The sequence below is a fragment of the Lactuca saligna genome, chromosome 6 (assembly GCF_052625555.1).
Source record: "Lactuca saligna cultivar CGN05327 chromosome 6, ASM5262555v1, whole genome shotgun sequence".
NCBI classification, from domain to species: Eukaryota; Viridiplantae; Streptophyta; class Magnoliopsida; order Asterales; family Asteraceae; genus Lactuca; species Lactuca saligna.
This window is the reverse complement of record NC_136422.1, coordinates 36,817,837-36,832,693: the sequence shown is the minus strand read 5'-3', so window position 1 is coordinate 36,832,693 and position 14,857 is coordinate 36,817,837. Positions and strand designations below refer to the sequence as shown.

The window sequence follows — 14,857 nt, the reverse complement described above, 5'->3', positions numbered from 1 at the left end:
TGTGGTATGTTGAAATGCCATCATACACTTTTCTTTTTTTTAGAAGAGTAAATTGCTGAAATCGTCCCTATAGTTTGGTCAAAATTGCACGTTTTGCCTCTAACATTTTTTTTACACTCGGATCGTCCATGTGGTTTGATTTTGTTGCGTTTTTCGTCCCTTACATACATAAAGTTAGGGACCAAACATGCAATTTTGAGCAAACCATAGGGACGAAAAACGCAACAAAATCAAACCACAGGGACGATTCGAGTGCAAAAAAAATTAGGTACCAAAAGTGTAATTTTGACCAAACCATAGGGACGATTTTAATAATTTACTCTTTTTATAATGATGGGTTAATATATGTGTGGAATTAAACTCATACTTCCTTTTTAGAAACATCTTATTAGCCGAAATGAAATAGTTCGAACTTTTAGAAATGCATCTACAATTGATGCTAACACATCGTTTATTTTTTTAGAGTAGTTATTTCACTATATATATTTTTATAATAACTCATAATCCGATTTTCTAAAGATGAAATTTTTAATCATTTAAACGTGTTTGAAGTATTTCAATGCGTATTTCTAAAATATAAACTTTGTACAATTTATAAAAATCTGCAAAATTCGATCACACACGTTTACAAGCATGCACCCATACTTCCTCCTATTTGTCCCCAAACACATGGCATGTTCACTGCTCACATTATGGCCCAAGCCTCAAAAATAGGAAACACCGAACTTAATATTTTTGACTTAATTCCAGACGCTATTAATGAAAACAAAATAAAATATAGGGCTTTTCAAAACACTTTTAATGCAAAAATTATTCTGTTAAAATCCCATAATATAATATGAATAAGAAAAATGACACCTCACCCACCGCCCACATGCATCTACTTGGCTTTCGCTCTACTCTATTCAAAATAATAACGTAAGGTTTATTGTACATATAATTAAATAAAATCTCATAAGATAATAATTTTGTTTAGAAAGTATAATTTTAATATATTATTTATTTATAATTCTTAATTCATCAATCATCATACAACACGTCCAATTTTGTAATTTTGCTATAATTTTATGGGCCTTCTTTTGCTTTCTTCGTTCTTCTCAAGCAAGTTACAAATTCATCCACGTATACGTATGCTTCCATCATAAATTGAAAATAAATAAAAAAAGAAAAAGAAAACAAAACGGCACCGTTATTGACTGACGGGGATTTAACGTGATCGGTTATCTTCTTCTTCTTCTTCTCTTCAGACACTAACGCTGCATTTCTGAGCTAGCTGGTACTTAACTCCGGTGACAACTCCGGCGATCCCAGAGTTCCTATTCCCGAACGGAATATACGCCGGACACGTGACGTGGATATGGTACCTGCCGGAGATAAAGCTTCCAACTTTCCATCTTATCCGTCCATTTATCTTGATCACGAGCCCAATAGCGCCGTTGGATTGATCTTGAGACAAGGCGGCGCCGTTGTACGGAGCCACCGGAACGTTGGTTCCGTAAACAAAGGGTGACCAGATGTTGGTGTCTTTGTGGCCTTGGTAAACCGGCTGAATGACGGTGAAGTAGGTGATTTGCTGGCTGTGGTAGGTGGCGAAGACTTCTAGTTTATCGTAGTAAACGCCGATTTTACTGTTGGGATTCCGGGAGGAGACGGTGACCTGAAAGTTGGAGGAGAGGAGGATGGGGGCGGAGACGTTGAAGCCGTAGATGGTGGCGTCCTGGAGGACAAATCGGGGTTTTTTAGGCTGAAGAATTGCCCATGTTATGAAGAAGATGAGGAGGACGATTATGGCAAGGATGCCTAATCCGATGAGTATTCGCTTGATTATTTTACGTTTCTTTCCACCGTGGTGGTGGCACTGTTTGACCGACATGGTGGTTGGTGGTGGTCGATGGTGGTTTAGGTGGATCGGAGGGATAGTATAGTCTAGTACGTACACTAGTAGAAACTAGAAAGAAGTGTTGAAAATGAAGGGACCCTTTTCATTTTATGGAACTAAACTACTTCTTCTTCGAAACCCAGGGGTATTTTAGGGTTAAAAAAAATATAATGTTATTATTTTTTATAAGTTAATTATTTGTTTATTAAGAAATGTTACAATTAGTAAAATTGATCATTATGAGTTCGTTAAAAAATGTTTTATCCAGTGAAAGGTAATTAAATATTTAGTCGTCAATATTTTAATCAATGTATTTTGTCAATCACCTATCAATCGAACGTTGCAATTTCTTTTTTAATAATAGACGTGTTTATACTTTATATCTTAAAACTTAAAACTCGAAAAAGAACAATTGGTATTTTCGATGTTATTTCTAGAATACGTCACCATCATAGCAAGTTTGTTGAAATTACTTATTGCCATGAAATTCTTTCGTGTGTTAAATTAGAAAAAAGGAATAATAATAATTGTACAAAATACAACACTTTTTATCATTGGAACGTAAAATGAAAGCATAGATCCATAAACATGCCATGAAATTCTGCATGAACTTTTCTTTATAATATTCATAAGTTGATGACTGAAATTCGTAAGTCAATCTAAACTGCAAAACAAATTAAAGTAAAAAATAATTATTTTAAAACGAAAAAAAAAAAAAAAAAAAAAATCATATATTGGGTGTATATGAAACATCGTTATCTACTTTTTATGTAATTGATGTATCTAATTTTCAAATATCCAACATAATCTAAATCTAAATTAGAACAATAAATCAAAATTTCCACCGATGAATGAAATGTGCACGGTTACCTCAATAGTCAACCATCATTAACTTTTGGGGTCAAGTTTATTGACATAAAAATTAAAAAAGTTTGACCAAGTTTTCTTTTCTTTTGTTTTATTTATTTATTTATTTTTTGTCTCCACGATCATTTTTTAAGTTTTTTTATATATTTTTTTTTTTATTTGTAATAAGAGGTTTTAAGATTATCATAAAATATAATTAACAAAGAATCTCTTAAATTAACAAATCTTTTGAAAAAAAAAAAAAAAAAAAAAAACTCTTAATTCTAAACCAAATTGTTTTTACTTCTAGTTAGGGCGAGGGGGATAACCCCCCCCCCCCCCCCCCCCGACCATTTTCCTACCAAAAGAAACTTGCATAGCCATGATATTGAAAGTATCAAGTCTACATTTTCCTACCAAAAGAAACTTGCATTTGAAAGTATCAAGTCTACAAAAGATATTTGACATGTGTTCAACGAGTGTGAAGTTGTGTTCTAAATTCTTTTCAAAATAAGTTTTTAGTGTGATATAGATTTATCTAATCTTATTTTTATTTATGATTTACCTGGTTATTTGAATTTGTTACATATATTGGTGGCTCGTAAAGCAGTTTTAGAGGTGATCATAATCAACACATAGTGGTGATTTTGAAATTTCATAAATAAATGTGTCTTTGAGACAAATAAACCAAGAAATGATAGAATGTTTGATGACATAGTTTCGATTGCTTTTAGTTGTGTAGTTCGTAAGAAGCATAAGTTTCAAGTTAAATGGAACGATTGGCCTCAAAATCCTCTTTTAAACTTGAGACAATTGGTTCGTTTTTGCTCTAGCTCCATGTTAGAGTGTGGTTTTCTAATGCATTCAGCCGTTCAAGAAAACTCTTAATTCATATAATATGAAAAAAAAAAATACTTAGGGTAAATACATAAAAGATTTTTAGACTTAATGGTTTTTTGCAATTATTATTTTATGGTAACTTAAAAACTTACTATTATAGGTAAAATGACAAAAATAAAAATAATAATAACAATAAGAAACATGGAAAACTTAAGCAGATAACGAAAAAAAATCGTCACAGAGACAAAATCGATAAAACTTGACAAGCTTAAGGAAATTTATGTCAATAAGCATGTGATTGTGCATGTATAAACATGATCGTGATCTACAAATCGGATCAGAGCAAACCGACCCGATGGAAAGTAAAATCTAAATTGAGCTTTTGTTGAAACCGAAAATCAAACTGAGTATATTATAGTACTAGTTGTGTCTTTCGATGACAAAACCTAATATGACTGAAAGACTATAAATCGTATTGAGAAGCAAATCCGGTAAAAAAAAAATTATTGTTATCCTTATTAATATTCACTTGAAATCGGGTTCTTTAATGCATTATGGACAGTACAATACTTTGAAAGGAGGGAGAGATGTTTTTTTTATTCCTAGTTAGTAATAGACTTTCGAATGTGTTATGTGGATTTTGAGATACCTGATTTGGTTTCTTTTACACCTGAAAATGAAGATGAGCAATAAAACTGAAATCCATAATATTAGAAAAACGAATATGAAACCAAAAAGTTTATTCGACACTAAGTCAGTTTAGTTTTGGCTAGTTTTTGGTTTGATTCAGTTTTTCAGGCCTATTCATTCACCCCAAGAAAACTCTATGTATTTATAGTTTCTACACTTAGTATTACACATTATTTATTTATTGGTAGTTTTAGATTAATTTTTTTTATGATCCAAATAACAATTATAAAATTTTTGTTTTATGAAGGGTCGCAGACTTGCAATCTTATGCGATACTGTAGGAATTGCGAAAATTTTGTATGTTTATAAGGTTGGTAGTTTAATCCCATTTTCTGAGACTTTCCACGTGCTACATGAGCTCCCATCAAGGCACTCTAGCAACTTGACAGGATGACTTTTGGAGAGAAGTTCAATTTATTATTTGGAATAATAAAGTGATATAAATGATTTATTAATATGTTATGAAAATAATATATTAGACAAAACTACAAAAATGGTCCCTGTGGTTTCTCATTTTATGTAGTTACGGTCCAAAATGTTTGAAAAGTTGTAGATTTGATCCTTTTCAACAAGTTTTCGTTGTGGTTTTGGTCCCTCATCCGTTAAGTTTAAGGGTTGACTGTTAACTTCCTTAAAATGATAATGTTAACACAGGACCATTTCGTAGTTTTGTCTTTTACCATACTATAAGAACCATTTTTGCATACATTCTTTTTTATTTTATTGAAGTATTATATATTAATAGATATTATTTTTAATATATAATACTATATATATATATATATATATATATATATATATATATATATTGTTTTATTGTATTATTAATTTATTTTAGTTGGTTTTCTAAACTTTTTTTTGTTGGAGTAATTCTTTTTAATTGAATTATTATATATCAATACATATAGTTTTTAATATATAATATTTATATCATAATAAATATTATATTATTGGAATATTAATTTTTTTAGTTAATTTTTATAATTCCTTTTTTTATTATTTTTTATTGGATTAATACTTTTAATTTATTATTTTCGTTATATACTAAATATTGTTTTATTGGATTATTAATTTATTTTAGTTAATTCTATTATTTAAAATTTTTTGTCAGAGTAATTTTTTTTTATTGAATTGTTATATATCGGTACATATAGTTTTTAATATATAATATTTATATCATAATAAATATTATATTATTCGATTATTATATATTATAAAATATTATTTTATTGGATTATTAATTTCTTTTTGTGGATTTGTTTTATAATTTCATTTTTGTTGGAGCAATTCTTTTTTATTAGATTATTATATATCAATAAGTATTATTTTTATATATCATATTTATATCATAGTAAATAATATATTATTGAATTACTATTTTTTGTAATTTCTTTTTTGTGTTTTTGAATTATTAATTTATTGAATTATTACATTTAATTTATTATTTTTTTAATATAATAAATATTATCTTATTGGATTATTATTTTATTTTTAACGTATACTATTAATTCTTTTTAATTTTATTGGTTTCACCATAAAATCGCTGAAATACATAAAAGTGTCGCTTATCATCGTCAAAAATTGGCAGGATCACCTCCAAAAACCTTCATCGGAGGTTCAATAGATACCCTAACCTCTTCCATCCAGCATTGCTGGTAGCCACCTGCGACAACATCTTCATAATCCACTGGAATCCTTCATATTTGTTGGACCTGAAAGTGAACGTCTAGCAATCTCTAACTTCTGTTGTTCCGAAGTCAGATTTATGTCCGAAATGGTTAGTGTACAAAATAGTGGTTGAAGTCCGGATTGGAGTTCGTGGTACAAGATGAAAAGATGTTCCGAGATAGTGTATTCGTTTGCGCATTAATTATTTTTGTCTTTTACTTAATGTAACCTTACATATGACTTAGTCTTTTTTCAATTGGGATAATTAGAGCGTCAGAAGTAACTTGTTTATCCAGTCTTTTTTATGCATTTTGGTATGTAAGTTGTACCTCCTTTTGCTATATAAGGAGTGTTTAATGACAAGAATAAATGACGGTTTGTTGCTCCAAAGATAGTTATATTCGAATTTACTTCACCTTCACTTTTCTTTCAAATCAAACTCTTTCAAACATTTTACTTGTTTCATTTATTGTCTTTACCTTGATTATACTCATAGTTTCTTATTTAATACTTGGAGTACTTTGTTGATTTCTCTATTCAATCTCAACTGGTCTTGTCAGACTTGACTGGAACACTTAATCAGAAGCAGACATTGATCTTAAACATTAACTCAACGTTTGAGTTTTTGAACCTTATCCCTACACATCGTATCTTTGTTCTCACAATATCTCACATAATGCGTAACAAACCCCTATAATAATTATAACTGGTAGTGGTGACCGAGTGATGGTGGTGGTATTTTCCCTATGGTTTCTTATTATAAACTACATGAAATGAAGGTGTTTGACAGTGATCCTAATGATTTCGATGATAAGAGACGATGACTTTGTGTATCTCATGACTTTGTGGTGGAACCAATAAAATTAACAATAACTATTATTATAAATTAAAAATAAATTAATAATCCAATAAAATAATATTTAGTATATGAAGAAAATAATAAATTAAAAGTAGTAATCCAATAAAAAATTGTTTAAAAATAAGAAATTACAAAAATTAACTAAAAGAAAATAATAATGTAATAATATAATATTTATTATCATATAAATATTATATATTCAAAACTCTATGTATTGATATATAATAATTCAATAAAAATGAATTACTTCGACAAAGTGTTTTTAAAAAAAGAATTAACTAAAATAAATTAATAATCCAATAAAACAATATTTAGTATATGAAGAAAATAATAAATTAAAAGTAATAATCCAATAAAAAAAATTAAAAAAATTAACTAGAAGAAATTAATAATCTAATAATATAATATTTATTATGATATAAATATTATATATTAAAAACTATATGTAATGATATATAATAACTCAATAAAAAGAATTACTCCAACAAAATAAAGTTAAAAAATTGAACTAAAATAAGTTAATAATCCAATAAAACAATATTTATTAATATATAATATTATATTAAAAATAATATTTATTAATATATAATACTTCAATAAACTAAAAAAGAATGTATGCAAAAATTGTCATTATAGTACGGTAAAGACAAAACTGTGAAAATGGTTTCTAATGGTAAAATTATCATTTTTAAAAAGTTGGCAGCCAACCAGTTAAATTTAACGGATGAGGAACCAAAACCACAATAAAACTTGTTGAAAAAGACAAAATCTGTAACTTTTCAAAAGTTTAGACCATAACCACATAAAATAAAAAACCACAAGGATCATATTTCCAGTTTTATCTTTTTGGAATGATTATATAGATTCATTTTTATAATTTAAAATAGTAAAACTAGTATAATAATAAAATAGTGTTAAGACTATAAAAAAGATATGATATTGATAACATATATATAAATATATAAATAATATCTACATGTACAAAGTGTAAATTGTAGTATTTATAAAAAAAGCCGTCGGTGCTCATTAAATTAAAGGAAGTAATCAACATGGAATTTATAAAAACAATACAATTATGAGGGGATTGTGTATGAATTTAAGATCCCACTGTTCGAATTGTGTGTACAGATCTGGGTTTCTAATTTAAAAACGTATTTATATGATATAACATGGTTTTCGAGGTTTTTTCTTCTTTTTCCATACAATGTGACTAATTTTGGCAATTTGAAATTATGAAATTCTCACATATGTCATCAAGTCGGTTGCAAAGGATAATCAATGATAGAAGAATCACGAGGCTAAGAAAAGATGCAAAAGGGTACGTAAAGAAATTGCACTTCTATTTATAGAAGTAATGTACATCATATTAGGATCTTATACACAAGCTTTTATAGACAAATGAGAAAAACAAAATTAAAATAAAGTCCAACTTATATACAGTATAATTTTTAGTTTTTACCCGATCAAAATTTAATGTTTTAGGCTCCCAGTTTTGAGTTTCCATAAATTGCAAGAAATTACTATGAATTGTAAGTTTTTAAAATTTAGCTCTACACATAAAAAGATCTTATGTCTTTTTTTAATTATCGTGAAAAAAAAAAAATCCCTTTGGCTATCTTGAACACCTTTTATGTTTGTACTTCCTTTCTACATCTATGTCAACATTTAACCTCATGTGGACGTGACAAAACTTATTGGTAATTATTCTTATCATAATATGTATCGTATTAGTTTTTAGATTTATTTGAATATACTAAAATGACACTAGGAATGTAGGGTTATGTCGAGTAAAGAAGGTATTTTCCTTTGAAGTTGGTAGAATCTTAATAAAATATTGAAGGATAGAAACTGTAAAGAAAAGGTTGAACAACGATACTTATTTAAATCGAATCGAAGGTGTAGTGATAATTATTATGATTATAATTCTTATCTCACCTCACGACAAATTCCTTCTCATTTTCTGTACCCAATTAATTCTTAAATTATCACGTAGAACCATCTTATATTATAAATAGAATATTCATCAAAAATAACAAATCGGTTGATAGTTTTTAATTGAGTGATATATATAACTAAGTTAATGACTGATTGAGTCAACCTTAACCTTTTATGAGACTAGTAAAAAAACGCATCAAAGACAATATGTCAAAAAGAGTACGAATTTGATCGAATAAAAACTCAAGCTCTTATCAAAGTTAATAAAAAACGTCTCAAAGTTGTTTTATAAGCGTATTGTTTTACGTTTCACGTTTGTATTTCTCGTTGTTTTGATGTATTGGTTGTTTCAAATTTATTGTTAAATAAGCTATTGGAATTATTTTAGGAAGCGTAATATTTATAGATAAGAAGTATTAAAACAATTAATTGGAATAAATAATACGGGCCGACACTTTACTGGGAATCATGATTACGACCAAAGTATTGTTTTTAATTAAGAGAAAAAGACAATATAAATATTGATTATATAATATTATAATTAATATGATATAACTAAATTAGCATATTTAACTATCAATTAAACATTTTTTGATCTTTTGAACGATAAAAAATATATAAAAGACAGGTGGGTGGGACAACTGGCCGTCCAAATCCAAAGTATTATCTCACAAGTCAAGTGTCAAATGTGGATGCATCATTTTTCTCCATATCCATCTCACCTACGTACTAACCCCATGTGAACTCTTAAAAAAAAATTGTACTAAATATCAAAATAAATTTTATAAAATGATATGATTAATGATATTTTTGACTGAAATGTGTGTTTGAGGAAAAGGTAGAATATATATAGTTATTACTTTATTTGTTTAATTCATGTGAATGTTTTTGTCCATGACCACTTTACATCTTCACAAGCTAGATCATTTACATGTGACAGGATGAATTCTTTGTTTTTGTTTTGCCTTTAAAATCACCAACATTAACCATACATCAACTATCAAGATTAAAGATAGGCGACGAATATGAAAATTAAATTAGAATTTTTCCATTTCAAATTCATTATTACAATGTTTAGGTTAATGTGTTGTCTGCCCTCTCATAGTTGTCCAAAAATAGACGTAAAACCTCACTTTCCCATATAAGAATACAAGTTTGTTCAATCATTTTTTAATAATATATAATTCTACCGGGTATTTCTATTTATTTTCATAATCACAAAATCAACACAGATATCAAAATTAAAAGATAAAGAGAGTTAGTAGATTCTATATGCCATGAGTAAGAGGATATGGACGAACAAAAGATAGTAAAATATTTAATTATTCTGTATATGTAAAATCTAATATTTAATTTATAAAGGGAAAACATCAACGTTAGGGATTATTACACGACTACGCAAGTGTATATAATTGTATTATAATCTAAGCAATTATCGCAGTTAAAATTTCAATTGTGGTAACAGACCATTATTTAAAATCGTGGTTATCATGGTAGTATAACAGTGATGCGGCATCCCAATTTTCTCGGCCATAAAAGCCTTTTTATTTATGTTTATTTTATAACAAAGTTCATTTGTAATAGCGGATTCCGAAGAAATGTTTTCCATTGATTATTATAGCAGTGAGATGTCATAACTAATAAAAGAAACATAAACATAAACGTATTCATTACAGGCCTTACATTAACCAGACTCCTCGAATCTCTTAACGGATTGTACCTTCATATTGTTTCCTATGATACAAAGAAACTAAGTGTGTCATATTGAGAAACCTAGTAAGTATATAGGGATTTCAATCCTACAATGTTATAATATATATCTTAAAACTTGTAATATTATTTATCATCATTACACAAATATATCTTATATAAGCAATCTACCCTTATCTCGTCAATCCTCACATATTGACCCTATATGACTTTTTGACATTTATCCAGAGGGATTAGTGTGAACAATGAATTAACTATGATGCTTCTGTAATTCCTTAGTAGTAGACCAGGATCAATGGAGACTACAGAAAAATGAATGAAATACTTGAATTATCATACTTAATCCATACTTCCAGATCAATGATGAATGATTTTACTTAATCCATACTCCCAAATTAGTAGTGAATGACTATACTTAATCCATACTCTCGGATTAGTAATGAATGACTATACTTAATTCATACTCCCGGATCAGTAATGAATGGCTATATCTAATATATACCCTCGGATTTAGAAATTAATGTTTGTGCATAATCCTTACTCTTAGATCAATGAAAAATGACTATACCCAATACACACTCTCGGACCACAAATGAAAGCCAGAATCCTACCCTTTGTGTATTTCTCACACGTATTCCTAAGGAGTCACTACATAATGTCCATTAAACTTAGGCCTCATTTTTAAGTCTTATTTATCTCTTGGAAAGACTATGATGCTCAACTCCTAATACTTTTATTATTATTATCATGCAATATATATATATATATATATATATATATATATATATATATATATATATATATATATATATATCTTAACGCATATTCCATATAACAATCCGGGAACCAAACCCCCACCAAAACCCTAGGGGTTGTGACTTCCTTGCTACGCGTATGGGTCCTGTGCTTTCAGTAGTACGGGCCCATACTACCTTCCACACCTGCCCATATTTGTCTCAAGTGTCATCACAATGCCCTAAAACTATACACAAGCATGGAATGTACTCAATCCTCACCCCTAGAGGAAGGCTAAATACCTCATAACGGGTGGACTCTTTCCCACAACCCATCCATGAAATTTCCACCATCCATGCAGCACTCGTGTATGATAGCCATACATAACGTTGGACCCTATAGACATTTGAATACTCGGTCCTACTCTAAGTCCACAACCAAACAAAGAACAAGAAATAAAGTTAAACCAAATATTCTCAGGCTATAAGATCTTAATTATGTACAACCATGATGCATACACTAAGCAACTACAGTAATGATGTCAATTTCACATACGGAAAAACCCTAGGCTATCAGACATCATATAATCAGGCAATTCTATCATGCAATTCCTGAAGATCCCTAGCCTAGTACTAGTATGTTGTTCTAACATATCACATAAATCGAATAATTCGTAAGGTATTTTGGGGTCTATTCGTAAGCTCCAGCTGATTGTACACTTGCATCCTCCTTTATTATTTTGAAAACATTTTAAGAAAATCGTTTTAAAATCTTATCATCAATTTGAGACTGGAGACACACGAGTTTTTCCTCCAATTCACTCAAACCAAGGCTTTGATACCAACTTGTAACATCCATAAAGATCATGCCAAATTTAAACTTTTTAAAACATTTTCAAAATCAACGATTATTAAAAAACTTGTTTTCAAAATATTATAATGTCAGAGTATCCCAGAATCAAACATAAAATCATGAAATATGATGAGTTGTACGATCACGCCTTCGCCTTTCCGCGATCATCAGGGGTACCTAAAACATAATCAACAATTGTAAGCCTGAAGCTTAGTGAGTACCTGAAACATAATCAACAATTGTTAACCTGAAGCTTAGTGAGTTCCCCTAAAATACCAACAACATACAAATATAACCATATCATATAAACAAATACAACATTCATAATGAGTCATCAGTCTGACTGGACCTCCTCACAGACCATCAGTCTATCTGGACCGCTCTCCAAGCCTTCGGCATGTTTGGACCGCCTCTCAGGGCCTTTAGCCTATCCGGACCGCCCGTCGTGCTTTGGGCCTTACTATATGCCCTCCAGGGTCTGCAGTCTATCCAGTCTGCCTTGGGTATCTTGGCCTACAGAATAAAGTAGGACCAGCCTCAACCTAATCCCCTAAACCAACAAACATGTGCACATACATATAAACAAATAGTCATGCAGATCTAACAGATCACTAACATATCAACCATCCTATAACTAGGATACTTATCTAACCGATCTCTAACATAACAACCATCCTATAACTAGGATACTGATCTAACCGATCTCTAACATAGTAACCATCCTATAACCAGGATACATATCATAAAGCATAACATGCAATAAACCCAGATACAAATCTGAAAAAGGGTCGACATTGCTGCCTTCGACCTTGTTAGTATAGTGAGGAAAACTCACCTCTCAAGTAGCTCCAACACCAACAACAACACCCATCAATGATCCAATTCCATAAATTCTTAATTTACCAAAATAACCCCAGAAGTCAAACTGGTCAACCCTTGGTCAAAGGCAAAGTAAACACTTAAGGTCAACAGTCCATGTTGACCCAAATTGTCGAGTGCAGCTCACTGACTCGTCGAATCCTTCTAGAACTGAAGTAATCGTGAATATCCTAGTTGACTCGCCAAGTTCCCAAGCAACTCGTCGAGTTCACGCGTGTCTAATTATCGAGAAAACCCTAACTGACTCGTCAAGTCATTTCACTGACTCGCCGAGTTCATGCAGAAACCCGCAAAGACTAATCGTCACCAAACTCGTCAAGTTGGCTATGCAACTCGTCATGTCCCTTCAGTCCTTTCTCCATTCAGAAGTTTATAAGCCACCCCAAAGCTCCATATTAAAGATCTAAGTTCCTAGGGCATACTTCCTACGTAAAGTTGCAAACTTTACGTACATGAAAGGTGCTAAAGGCCAAAATCAAGCTAAAGAAGAGGTTCTAGGTGAGGAAAAGGCATTATCTTGCTAAAGGCTAAAGCTTTATGACTATAAGGACCAAGATGAGACTAGATCTGAAGTTGAAACTTCAGATCATGCCCAATACTCGAAATGAATCACCAACATGCTAAAATGGCCCTAATCTCAAACATGGAGAGATCTAGCTAGAAGGAAGTCAAGGTAACGACTTGTTACCTTCAATATGATGCCAATATGAAGTAGATATTGGATCCACAAGCTTCTCTTCGTCCCAATCAGCTAGCTCCTCAAATCTCTTCAAAGAATGTGCCAACAAAGCACTTTTAGCCTCACAATACTCAAGAACAAAATCTTGACTGGTTAGGGTTTCTCTTAGCCATCAAGGGGGTGATGAAGGACTAGAGGAATGGATGTAAGGTCCTTTAAATAGGGTGCAAACCCTAAAAATTAGGGTTTCATCCTCCAGCCCCAACTCATCGAGTTGTGTTCTCCAACTCGTCGATTTGCTCACCTAAGACACGCGGTCAAGTTCGTTCCTACTTGACAAGTCAGGGCATCCAACTCGTCGAGTAGACCTTTCAAAAATGAAAATAATGATGTAAAGTTTATACCTGAGAGTCGGGGTGTTACACGATCGAGTCCTTGACCCCTTCAAACTCTAGGGGCTTCGTGTTTCTGAAGTCTTGGTACTACATCATCCTCCTCCTTTGAAATCACGTACCAGTAGCCTCAGAAATAGCATCATAACACTCATCGAATAGCTCAATCATAACGGTCTTGACAAACCCAAACTTCTCTGGGATCACATCCCTAACTGTCATGGTCACTTGGGTGGTAATCATCTCGTGAATCTCATCGTCAATCAATATTGGCCTCTCTGGGCCGTCAATTCCTAATCTTGAACCTCTAGTGATCACCATAATGAAAATAAAACTGAGTACATCAAAAAATCACATTATATTCCAACAGATCACTAGTTAGCCTCTAAATCCTCGGAATTTGTGACTTCCTTGATATGCGTGCGGGTCTTATGCTTTCAGTAGTACAAGCCCATACTACCTTTTACACCTACCCATGTTTGTCTCGAAGGATTTCCACAATTCCGACCATGAAGCCCAGGAAACTAGGAAACATATACAACCTAAACCTACTCTCTCAAGAGTAGCTAACCATACATTATGTTGATTTTCAAACAACAACACCCATTCATGAAACTTCCACTAACTCTGCAGTCACTTTGCATATGCTAATCATACGTAACATTGCATTCGACAAACAGTCGAATAATTGATTTTAGCCTAAGCCCACAACCAGAAAAGGAACATGAAATAAGGCTAAATAAAAAATTCTTAAGCTATAAATTCTTAGTTATATACAACTATGATTCACACATTAAGTGACTACAATAATAATGACAATTTTATATAACACATCAATAAGTTCCCCTAAGCTATCAAACATCATAAATCAAGCAATTATATCATGCAACTAC

The 14,857-nt window shown here is 30.9% G+C and overlaps 1 protein-coding gene across 1 annotated transcript; it reads right to left on the bottom strand.

Moving 5' to 3' along the window:
- Positions 1-966: 966 nt before the first annotated feature.
- On the bottom strand, positions 967-1,984 carry LOC145002160 (NDR1/HIN1-like protein 1). The gene has a single exon (XM_078961460.1). It carries the CDS (start codon positions 1,871-1,873, stop codon positions 1,244-1,246), a length of 630 nt encoding a protein of 209 aa, XP_078817586.1. The 5' UTR covers positions 1,874-1,984; the 3' UTR covers positions 967-1,243.
- Between the last annotated feature and the right edge of the window lie 12,873 nt (positions 1,985-14,857).